Consider the following 13,256-nt stretch of genomic DNA (forward strand, 5'->3'; position numbering starts at 1 on the left):
ATTACATAACTTAACATATATTTAATAATTTAATTTTTATTTTATTTTTAGATTATTTTTTTTATAAAATAAATAATATTAATATTGAATAATATTATTTAATTGCTTGATACTAAATAATCACCGTGTACGTGTTGTTAATATTTATTAAAGTACTCTGGCCAGCCAACAGTCTTCCAGCAAATTGACTCGGGAAATATATATCTGAATAGCACAGGACACGTATGGAGTGAGTAGATAGTTATATGGACCGGCAACGCCTAGTCGAAAGAAAGCGTGGTTGTAAAACGAGAGCAGATTCGCGACCAAAATGTCCTCCACAGGTTCCGCCCGCCCCACACTCCTTATCCCTCTCACTCTCACTCTCTCTCCCGCTCACCTCCTTCTTCATCTTTCCGATCCGAATTCGAACTCAACTACGAACGAACAACGCAGCGGTCGATTCCAATGGCGACCGAGATGGCCTGCCTCTCGTCGCTCGTCTCCCCGCGACGCCCTGCCCTGCTCCGGCCCCCCTTCCGCTGCCGATCCTCGCACCCACTCTCCCCTTGCGCTCTTCATCTCCCCTCGCAGCACTTTCGATCTCACCGAAACCTCGGCCGCAGAGCCCACCCCTGCACCTTGAGGGCCACCACCGACCAGCCAGGTTAGAAGGACCTGTTTAACCTGCCCCTACTTTAACCCTTTTTTTTTTTTTGCCGGATGAAGGTGTTTGGTTGTTCTATTAATCATGTTTTGGGTCTGTTCTAATGTATTTATGGACTAGAGTTGTGTTCTTCGTTTGTTAATGATCTATTCTTTTTTCTTTGAACGAATCCATCGTAGATCATTAGCTGCATTCAGTGTGTGAATCTGGGTTGTAACGATATATTTGCCCAAATAGATGATGCCCTGAAAGCTTGCTTACATAGTAAATGGCTTGTCAAACTTTGACAAAGAAAATGTGTGCATGCATCTCGGTAGAATTGAATTTTAAAATAGCTATTGGAATCCCAATGGCTTACCATTGCAAAATTGCTTACCGATAATTTTCCCTCCTGTTAATCACATAATTGCCTTACATGATACAAAAAGATGGCCCTCCATTTAGGACACATGCAGACCCCCATTATAAACCCACTATATGGGTGGGGTTTATAATTTTTTTTATAAATCGGTCCCAAAATCTTAGGACTGGTTTATACTTTTTTTTTTTTTTTTTAAAAAAGATGCAAAGAGGGTTTATGCTCTCTCTCTTGCCATGCGTGTGAGGGCAGTAGGCTCGCTACCCTATTTAATGTTTTTTTATTATTAAATTTTTTTTTGTTTATTTATATTTTTGTTAAACATTTGTTTTTTATTGAATTATTTTTTTACATAAATAAATATATAAAAGTTAAAATACTAATATAATTATAAATATTAAATTAAAATATTAATTAATATTATATATCGTAAATGAAATTATAAATAAAGATAAGTGAAAAATATAAATAAAAATAAGTAAATTGATAGTGAGGTCATGAAAAAATTGTTGGAGAGGTTTATGATAGTGGAGAGAGGTTTTTAAAAGGAGTGAGGTTTTTAACTTTTGATATGGCAGGTTTACAACTATGTGTAAAAAATAGTTCCTTAGTAATGCATAGAGATTCTAGGTAGGGTGGCGCCAACAAAGGGCCATGAAAAAAATGTGCATTTTTGTTTTGATAAGCATCAAAGTAAACAAGCACTTTTAAGTATATTCTCTATTTTTATATGTCGGGATATTACATTTAATATAGATGATAAGACCTTTTTTAATACCAAACCGGCACAAACTCTTGTGAGATGAAAAAGGCTAATTAAATAATTCAGCATTATTCGTTTCTTTTTATTCCCTATTTTTTCCCCCTCAAATATCACCAAGATATATATATTCTTTAAGTTAAAGTACTTCTTTTGATATTTGAGGATATGTGGCATGGAAAAAATTGGTCATTTCAAACAAAATAGGATCTCCATGAATAACCAGTGAGATTTCATAAATAATTCTGATTCTAGAGTAGTTTTTGTTTTGATGCAGCTCTAATTATTGCTATTTTTTTAGGTTAATGTTTGTATTCATTTTGTTTTATTATTTTGTTTGTGTGTCTACACATATATTATACTGAAAACAATAATTAGTAAAGAGAGGGAAGGAATGGACGTGGAGGGGGTAGGAAGGCTTACATCAAATCTTGGCAATCCTCCCCTTCAATTTGGTAAGGATAATAATATGGTGTTAGGGTTTCCTTTATAGGGTTTTCCAAAAGAATTTTAATTCCAAAGTGGGTTTTTGTTTTGATGCAGCTCTAATCATTGCTATTTTAGGTTAATGTTTCTATTCATTCTGTTTTATCAGTTTGTTTTATGTGTCTACACGCATATTATATTGAAAAACAATAATTAGTAAAGAGAGGGAAGGAATAGAAAATGGAGCACTTGACTGAGTTTATTTATATGTAATGTTATACCTCTTACAATTATGCTGGCCATACCCCATTTGAGACTAAACTATATACTCTACCAGAATACATTTTTAATGGTCACCCATCACATCCTAAATGTACTCTCACATCATTTTTTTGCTTACAGGTCAGTTTCAGAATGATGAAGTTGTTGATAGCAAAATCCTACAATATTGCAGCATAGATAAGAAGGATAAAAAGACAATAGGAGAGCTTGAGCAAGAATTTCTTCAAGCTTTGCAAGTATTATAACTACATGATCATGACTTTGCTTTGTTTTGATCTATTCTTACCTTTTTTTTCTTCTTCTTCTTATTTGTGTAGTCATTCTATTTTGACAAAAAGCCAATAATGTCAAATGAAGAATTTGATAATCTCAAGGAAGAATTAATGTGGGAAGGAAGCAGCGTGGTCATGCTAAGTATATCATCTGTTTTCTCAAGTCTCTTGAAGTCTTCCTTATTTGTCTCTGCCAACTATCAACTAAATGTTTGAAGACCGCTTGAAAATCAGCATCATTGCTTTTTATTCATTTAACAGGTCCAGATGAGCAGAAGCTTTTGGAAGCTTCAATGGCTTATGCGGCTGGAAAACCCATAATGACAGATGCTGAATTCAATGAACTGAAGCTGCGACTAAAGGTTCACTAATCTTTTTTTAGTACACGAAGTGACTGTTGACTAGAATAACATGATATTTCCGTCTAATGCAAGCTTCTTGATAAAGTGGTCATGGATGATCAACTTTAAGCAGCCTTATTATGCAAAAGTATAGAGGCCGTTTCCAATCCAAAACATGACATTGTTATACTGTCTTTTTAAAAAAATTTTTTGCTCATTTTCTTGAGGTCAATACTTGTACTCATATGAAAATATTAGACGTGTTATTATTAGGTGACTATTAATTTGCAACTATCATCATTATCAAGCTTATCAATCTCAATATTTTGAACTTGTTTGCAAAGCTATCACTAGTAATATTTATACAAATTAAACATTATTTATTACCTTAGAGTTTTCTTTGTGCTAATTGATTTGTCTTAGTTAAATCTATAAATAATCTTTGATCGTGTTAGTATCATGGCTTGAAATCTCGTATTGTGTCCAACGGCATGGTTGAAATATATCATTTTGAAAAATTATCGAAACTCAATACCACTTGGTGGTAGCACAAGAAATCCGTTTGTGTGAATAATGTTGATGAGTATCGTGTCATATTAACATTTGACATGTTACAAAACACGTCAAGATGAATTGAAATAATGTTTATTATCTTTTTGCAGATTTTATCCATATAGTACAATGTCATAATACAAATGTCAAAACTTTGTCATTCTAGATGAGTTAACTATACAATTGTGTTTCTTATTTTTATTTTTTATCTCCTTTGCCTTCGCCTTCGCCTACAATTATCCACCAGTACCATAAAATCGACATAGTATTATTCCAATCAATGTCCACGAAATCGGTCCGATTGAGATTTTGAAACTTGATTAGTACCATCTCAATATTTTTTATTTATTTATATTAGAACTAACTCCGCCCATGACCAATTTTTCCGTCATGACCCGTCCCAAGTCCGGATAAAGGAGGAGGGTTCCATTAGGTTGCCATCCAATGTTAAACTATGACAAATGTTCAATAAATGGACCCATTAAATTATTGTGCTAATACTAGGTTATTTTCCAGAAGGAACGTATTGCAGGTTTGACGGTAATGTCTTAGTAAGGATCGTTACATCTCTAGAACTCGGGTGTAGTGATAAATATATAAGAGTTCGTATTGTAGGGTCCGACTATAACATAGGACCGCTACATCTCCATGAGAACTTAGGTGTAATGTTAAATAGGCAAGAGTTCTCATACCATAGGTTGGATAAGAATACATACAACAACAACCAAGCCTCATCCCACTAGGTGAGGTCAGCTATATGGATTCTTTTACGCCATTGAGCTCTATCTCCTATTATATCATCATCTATATTTAAATAAATTTTATCTTGTTTTATTGTTATCAACTAAGTCATTTTTGGTTTTCCTCTTCCTCGTTGGATGTATGTTTGCCATAGTTTCACATCGCTTAATTGAAGCATTTATTGGTCGTCTAAGTACATGCCGATTCCATCTTAAACGTGTCTCTCAGAGTTTTCTCTCAATAGATGCAACTCCGACTTCCTCTCTAATGTTCCCATTTCTTATTCTGTTCATCCTCGTATGTCCATACATTCATCTTAACATCCTCATCTATGCAACTCTCATCTCCTGCATGTGCTTGAGTTATAGCCCAACATTCAACTGTATATAACATAGTAGGTCTAACTGTGGTTTTGTAAATCTTTCTTTTAAGTTTTAGAGGTACTTTACGGTCACATAAAACACACGACGCTCTCCTCCCTTTCAACTTGCTTGTATTCTATGTAAAACATCTCTCTTAATTCCTCCATCGTTTTGCAAAAATGATTCTAAATATTTAAAGCTCTCGGTTCTGAGCAACTCGTCATCTCCTATCTTAACAATTATCTCATTATGTCTAATATTGCTAAACTTAAATTCTATATATTCTATTTTTATTTTACTAAGCCTAAAACCTTTCCCTTTTAACGTTTCCCGCTAGGATTCTAGTTTAGTATTGACTCTTTCACGTGTTTTATCTACCAAAATAATATCATTTGCAAAAATCCATAGACTACGATACTAATGTGTGTAGTGAGTTCGTCTATAATTAATGTAAGTAGTTAGGGACTTATAGCTGATATTTGATGTAACCCTATCTTTATTAGAAATGCTTCAGTTATTCTGCTTGAAGTCTTTACTCTGCTCGTATATATCCTTAATTAGTTCAATATATGTTACATTAACATTTCTCTTTTCTAGAATTCTCTATATAATTTCTCTTGGAACTCTATTATAAACTTTTTCTAAATCAATAAATATCATGTATAGATCTTATTTTTGCTCTCGATATTTTTCAAATAGTTGTCTAAGAAGATGTATAATTTCTATTGTCGACCTTCCAAGAATGAACCCAAATTGATTTTCGGTCACCGTATTCCTTCCTTAATCTTTTTTCTATTACTTTTTCCTAAAGTTTCGTGGTATGATTCATTAGTTTAATACCCTCATAGTTTGTACAATTTTGTACGTCTCCCTTATTCTTATATAAGAGAACTAAAGTACTGGATAAGAGTAAATATTATAAGAACACTAATAGTCTAAGATTTGAAATATGGAACATAGGAACTCTCATTGGTAAAACAATGTAGTAGATACAATAATTAAGAGAAGAATTAGTATTTTGTGTATAACAAAATGGGTAGGCGAGAAGACAAAAATGATAGAGAACTCAAGTTTTAAATTATTCTACATAGGAAAAAGTAAAACAAGAAATGAAGTGAGTATTGTTGTAGATAGTTCGTTAAAGTATAAAGTTGTAGGAGTGAGAAAGGTGTATAAAATTATAACTCTCAAGATAGTAGTGGCGAATGTAACTTTAAACGTAATTAACATATATGTACTTCAAGTAGGATTAGATAAAGATACCAAATCAAGGTTTTGGGACGACCTAGATGAAGTATTACAAAACATTCCGCCAAATGAAATAATTTTAATAGGAGGCAGTGTAAATGGATATGTCGGAGTGAAAAATGAGGAATATGAAAGAGTGTATGGGGGTTATGGGCTTGGCAGTTACGGTTCAATAAGCAAATTAACCGGCGGTCCAGTTAATTTTTTATTATTCTAAATAAATGTTTTTATTAATAAAAATTTGTTAAAAGCCATATGTGTTTGTTAGGATTTGAATCCAGGTCTCCTAGTTGAGGACCAAGAATCCTTACTAATTAGACTACAATAAATTAATATTCACATCTTATAGTTAATTATTTTATAACTAATCACTAATTTTATTTTCATACTTAGAAAGATATTTTTAAAAGTGTAAAAATAATTCCGAACGCTAGATTGATGGTTCTGACCATTGAGAGGGAGGAGTTTTTTTTTAATGGTTCAAATTATGATTGTTTTTTTGATTAATGATTACGATTTAGTCCTTATACCCTAACCCTAAGGGGTATACTATGCGTAGACAACTTAAATAAGTGTAAGTTTTTTTTAACCATTTTAATTTTTTTTAATATAATATAATCCTGAACATGATGAATCGTGGTGAATTGTGTATAAATCGTAAACCGGCGGTTTTGAATTGTGAATTGCAATCGTCGTGGACGGCTAAGGTTATGGGTCGACCCAAGAATCGTCGAATCGGCGGTTCTGAATCGTTGAATCGACGATTTCGAACTGTCAGTTCTGAATCATCGAATTGGCAGTTTCGTACTATTGAATTGATGGTTCAGAACCGTCAAACCGGTAGTTCTCAATAGTCGAATCGGCTGTTCCAAACAGTCGAACCGACGATTCCAAACTGGTGAACTGTCGATTCCGAATCGAGTCGGGTCTAGTTATGTGTTTGGAACAAGAATGAAGAAGGGAAAATTATATTGAATCTTGCGATATCATATGACCTTATACTAACTAATACGTTTTTTTAGGAAAAAGAAGAATAGTTGATTATGTTCAAAAGTGGGAATAGTAAATCACAAATTGCCTTTCTTATGATTAGGAAGAAGGATAGAAAGATTTGTAAAGATTACAAGGTCATTTAAGAAAGCTTAACTACCCGACATAGGTTAATAGTCTTGGATATACACCTCAAATATAGTATCACTAGAAGGAAAATATACATAACTCCTAAAATTAAGTGGTGGAAGTTAAAGATGAGAAGCAAAATATATTTAAGGAGAAGGTAGGAGTACAAATATTAGGTGAAATATATGATGACTCTAATACGACATGGAATAAGATAATATCGAATTTGAAAATAATACTTAAGAGTGTACTCAGTGAGTCCAAAGGGTATGCACCACCAAGTAATGAATCTTGACAGTGAAATAAGAAAGTACAGAAGAAAGTGAAGGAAAAATGAAATGCTTATAAGGAATTATATATTTGTAAGAATTTTTTTTTTTTAAAAAATATACAATAGCCAAGAAAGATACTAAAAAACAGTGAATGGAGTAAAAAAAATATTTTTTTGACTGATTATATTGAAAATTGGATACAAAAGAAGGAGAAATTGACATTTATACAATAGCTAAAGTGAGAGAGGAAGATGAGATCTTATTCAAATAAAATATATTAAAGATATGCAATAGGATACTAGTACACGGTGGAAAAATAAAGAGTGGTGGAAGTGATATTTTCATTAACTTTTTAATGAAGGTTTAGGCGACCAACTTAGGTAATTTAAGTATATTAAATGAGTATAGAAATTTAAATTTTTATCGTAAAATTCAAACTTCAAAAGTAAAATAAGTTTTAAATGGAATGCAAAATGAAAAAGCCGTTGAACTAAGTGATATTCTGATAGAGGTATGGAAATATCTAGGAAAATAAGGTAGTGAATGACATACAAAATTATTTAACATGATACTGAAAACGAAAAAAATGTCAAATCAATGAATGGAAATACTTTAGTTCCTTATATAAGAACAAGAGAGACATATAAAATTGTACAAACTATAAAGGTATTAAGCTAATGAGTCATACTATGAAACTTATGGAAAACGTCATAGAAAAAAGATAAAGGAAGGAGACCACGATGACCGAAAATCAATTTGGATTCATGCATTGAAGGTCGAGCTATACATCTTCTCACGCAGCTAATTAAAAAGTGAAATATCCTAGAACCCCTTTTTCATACCTTTCACCAAACATATAGTACCCACATTTAAGCAATTTGAATTAAACAACCAAGCTCCAAAGATTATGCATTACGAACTAGTACAACATGATACCAAAAAATAAATTTATGTTTGAACATCATAATAGTAAATAATTCTTCAAGAGAGCAGAAACTGCAACCAACTAGTGAAAGGAACTTAAACCGATTATCAATCACATAACTCGACATTGACATTAGGACCCAACATCCTAACGCATGTCAAAACTTAGACAAATAAAAGAGGCCCTTGGGTATGCACTGCCAGGTACAAGAAAGCTTATCCGTCAAGTCCTTTCGTCTCCTCATTACCTGCACTGTATGGATCTAGTGAGCTTAAAGACACAACAAGTTTAACTATTTATAGAAACAACATTCATTCACATTTAAGAGAAATATTCTTTTCTTTATTTTATAATTTACCATGCAAGAAACGGAAAACAACGACATTAGTTTCATGAATTTCCTCCTCATAAATTACAAGAATTCAGTTCATCAGATGTAGTTACTTTATACTTCAACCTCTGATCATTTGGCCAAACTTTTATTTTAGTACTAGGTTTGTAAGATTCACCGTACCCTTCTTAAGTCGGATTCCCAAATCTCTCTGCTTCAATAAGGTTCACCGGATCCTTCTTAAGCCGGATTCCCAAACCTCTTTTATTTTAATAATGTTCACTAGACCTGTCTTAAGCCGGAGTCCTAAACCTCTTTTGTTTTGATAAGATTCACCAGACCCTTCTTAAGCCAGGTTCCTCTATCCATTACATTGTCACATACAGATCACATTATTAAAAACAAGATAATATTACTTTTCATGCATAGGAAGACATTGCTAAATAAATAAAATAATTGTTTGCATGCTAAAACAAACAGTCAACTTACGTGCATCAACATCATACTAACAATTTTAATAATATGCTAAAACAAACAGTCAACTTGCATGCATCTAGCAATTATGATAATAAAGTTCAAGGTGCTAATAGATGAGAGGTAAATAAATAAAGAAATGTCGAGAAAAGGATCCTGCCCTTGTGCCCTCCCATCTACCCTTCTCCGGTCATTATACCTCACCTTGCAACCCCCCTCTCCGCCCCCTTCTTTCTTCACCCGAACAACCCATAACCCAAATCTTCGCTGCCGGTTCTTCTTCCCTCACCCGAACAACCCCTACAAGAAGCAGCAACTTCGAGCCCCTCTAGCATCTAAATTTTTCAACCAAAATTGGTAAAACTTCGTCAAATCTTGACAACCAATTCCAAAATTAAATGCAACACACATCAAAATATCATACTATGACCCATATAGTGTAGTAAATGCAAAAATAATGAAAGGGAACCTTGCCTTGGTGTCTTGCGTACAGAAGATAACTAGCAAGACGTAGGGAAAACACGACCTTAAGCGTTCTGATGACGTTCTTCCTCTATCTTCTCCAAAGTTGCTAGGGTTTGGATGAGGGGTGTGGGGAGGTCGGCGACTTCAAGGGTTAGGGGAGAGGGAAAAAAATATAAGGCATGTATTTAAAAGTGTAAGTCGGGTCGGCTCGCTAGCAAATCAGGCTGGGTTCGTTAACCTATTAACATATTAATTACTTAAACCCATAACTCTTGATTTATTTAAGTGAAACATTTTTTTTTACACTACAATCCCCCCTAAATGAATTTCATCCTTGGATTTTTTTTAACTTACTGAATAACTTCGGGTAAGGACTCTTCATGTCCGACTCGATCTTCCAAGTAGCCTCCCCATTAGAGTGATTCAACCATTTTACTTTGACCATCTTTATCGTCCTCCTTCGCAACTTCCTCTTCTGTCTGTCTAAAATCTGCATCGACTTCTTCTCGTAGGCCAGATCTGGTGTAAGCTGCAACGGCTCATAGTTCAGGATGTGCGAAGGATTTGACATGTACTTCCTCAACATCGATACGTGGAACACATTGTGTACCTCTGAATATTCGGTGGTAAGACCACTCTACCAATGTTCCCATCTAGGATCTCAAAAGGTCTAATAAATCTAGGACTGGGCTTGTCCCTCATCCCAAGTCGCATAATACCCTTCACGGGTGCTATTTTTGCGAAGACATGATCACTAACTGTGAACTTGAGATTTCTTCTTCTCTTGTCAACATAACTCTTCTATTGGCTCTGTGTAGTCTTCATCCTGTCTCGGATTCTAACTACTAAATCTGTAGTATGCTGAACAATCTCGGGCCCCATCGCGGATTCTAACTACTAAATCTGTAGTATGCTGAACAATCTCGGGCCCCATCTCAGCTCTTTCTCTGATTTCATCCCAATGAATAAGTGATCTACATTTCCTTCTATAAAGTGCCTCATAAGGAGCCATTTCTATAGACGACTGATAACTGTTGTTATAGGTGAACTCTACCAGAGGTAGCTTCGGTTCTCAACTCTTCGGGAAGTTAATCACACAAGCTCATAGTAAGTCCTCTAAGATTTGTATCATCCGTTCTGATTATCCATCTATCTGAGAATAGAAAGATGTACTAAACAATAACTTGGTTCCCATGGCAGAAGGATAGAGTAAATCTTGGGTCTCTGTTCGACACTATAGAAACTGGGATTCGTGCAGTCTGACTACCTCTCGAATGTACAGCTCCACGTATTATGTCATTGTAAAAGTCATCTTCATGGGTTGAGAGTGTGCTGATTTAGTGATACGATCAATGATTACCCGAATAGCATTGAAGCCCTTTACTATCCTCGATAAACCCACAACAAAATCTATTGTAATGTTCTCCCACTTCCACTCAGGAATAGGAAGTGGTCTAAGCATCCCTGCTGGTCTTTGGTATTCCGCTTTCACCTGTTGACAAGTTAGGCATTTTGATATAAAATGTGTGGTATCTCGTTTCATATCTAGCCACCAATATAGTAGTTGCAAGTCCTTATATATCTTTGTACTCCCTGGATGTATCGAATAAGGAGAGTTATGCGCCTTGATCAACACTTTAACTCTAAGAGAATCAACACTAGGAACCAAAGTCGACCTCAGTATCTAACGAACCCATCCTTAACTGAATACAACCTCTTCGGCCCATAGACTCATCCATTGGTTTCCACTTCTGTAACTGCTCATCTGTTGACTGCCCTTCACGGATGCGGTCCCTCAAGGTAGATTGTACTATCAGAGTGGATAAGTTAAGAGCCTCACCCCTAGCATACATCTCAAGATCAAATCTCCGAATCTCAGTTTGAAGAGGTCCCTGCACTGATAGTTGGGCTATGACTACCGTCTTCCCGCTCAAAGCGTTTGCAACTGCATTAGCTTTCCCGAGATGGTAGTTAATATCACAATCGTAGTCCTTCACAACCTCTAGCCATCGTCTCTCTCATATTCATCTTCTTCTGGGTGAAGATATACTTAAGACTCTTATGATTGATATAGATTTTGCACTTTTCACCATATAAGTAATGTCTCCAAATCTTTAGGGCAAAAACAACTGCGCTTAGCTCAAGGTCATGAGTCGGATAATTCTTCTTATGCACCTTCAATTGCCTAGATGTATATGCAATAACTCGATCATGCTGCATTAACACTGTGCCCAAACCTAGCTTCAGTGTATAACACATATTATCCTTGCCCTGATAGCATAGCTAAAACTAGTGCTGTGGTAAGTGCTTCATTTAATTGCTCAAACCTGTCTTGACAATCAGATCTCCATATAAACTTGGCATTCTTCTTTGTCCGAGCTATCAAGGGCATTACAATGGAGGAAAAACCCTTGATGAATTTGTGATAATAACCCGTTAAGCTTAAGAAATTGTATATCTCAGTTGCATTTCTAGGCACTGACTATTCCCTGACGGTCTCGACCTTAGTCGGATCAACCTCTACTCCTCTCGAAATGATGTGGCCTAAGAATGCCACCTTCTCCGATCAGAATTCGCACTTGCTGAACTTACAAACAATTTTTGATCTTGCAGTATCTATAGTGTCGTCCTCTAGTACTGCCTGTGCTCCTCTCTGCTCTTTGAGTAGATCAGGATATCATCTATGAATACAATAATGAACTGATCAAGATACAGTTGAAATACGTAATTCATGAGATCTATGAAGATTGCTAAGGCATTTATCAATCCGAATGACATTACCAAAAACTCATAATGTCCATAATGAGTCCTGAAAGTTGTCTTATGCACATCTGCTTCTTTTACCCTCAACTGATGATATCCCGATTGAATATCGATTTTCGAGAATACTGAAGTTCCGTACAACTAATCCAATAAATCATTGATCCTTAGCAATGAGTATTTATTCTTTGTCACTTTGTTCAATTCTCGATAATCGATACAGAGTCTCAGACTTTTGCCTTTATTCTTACAAAAACCACCGGTGCACCCCATGGGGAGAAACTAGGGTGAATAAATCCCTTATCTAGCAACTCCTAAAGTTGATCTTTTAGTTTTTTCATTTGTAGCTGCTAGGCGATACGGTTCCTTAGAGATTAGCACTGTACCGGTCATCAACTTAATGGAAAATTCCACTTCTCTCTCATGCAGAATGTCGGAAACATCATCAGGACATACACCAGAAAAGTCTCTTACTAACATCCACTTCACCAACATCCACTTCTTCAATTGATTGGCTAGCTGAACTAAAATGATGCTGGTTAGAAATCCTTAGCAACCTCTACGCAAAAACTCCCTTGCACAAATACAAGAGATCATGTGTGACATCCATCTATTCAAGGCTGCCTCAAAGATAAATGATTCCCTTCTGGGTGGTCGGATAGATATTGACCTCTGTTAGAAATCAATCGAAGTTCCATATAGGGTTAACCAATCTATGCTCAAAATAATGTTGAACTCCGGCATTGACAACACAATGAGGTTTGCTCGTACAATATTCTTCTGCAATTGGAGCTCCACATTCTTCACTAAATCAGTAGATAACATTACTTTCCCCCATGGCACTGTAACTCTAAATCCCAATTCCGTATAAGGGTAAGATTCCCAACCGCTTTATATGGGATTCAGATATAAACAAGTGTGT

General features: G+C 35.1%; 1 protein-coding gene across 2 annotated transcripts in view; it reads left to right on the plus strand.

Annotated features, from left to right (window-relative positions):
* Window positions 1–315: 315 nt before the first annotated feature.
* The window catches only part of LOC122025019 (PGR5-like protein 1B, chloroplastic), a 30,299-nt gene continuing 17,358 nt past the window's right edge, over window positions 316–13,256 (plus strand). For both annotated transcript variants that reach the window (XM_042583778.1, XM_042583785.1), the window contains exons 1-4: window positions 316–646; window positions 2,593–2,708; window positions 2,790–2,886; window positions 3,006–3,106. In XM_042583778.1, the coding sequence (XP_042439712.1) occupies window positions 448–646; window positions 2,593–2,708; window positions 2,790–2,886; window positions 3,006–3,106 (513 nt within the window). In that variant the 5' untranslated portion in view covers window positions 316–447. The remainder of the gene's footprint in view (window positions 647–2,592; window positions 2,709–2,789; window positions 2,887–3,005; window positions 3,107–13,256) is intronic.

This window comes from Zingiber officinale, chromosome 1A, assembly GCF_018446385.1.
Source record: "Zingiber officinale cultivar Zhangliang chromosome 1A, Zo_v1.1, whole genome shotgun sequence".
Taxonomy (NCBI): domain Eukaryota; kingdom Viridiplantae; phylum Streptophyta; class Magnoliopsida; order Zingiberales; family Zingiberaceae; genus Zingiber; species Zingiber officinale.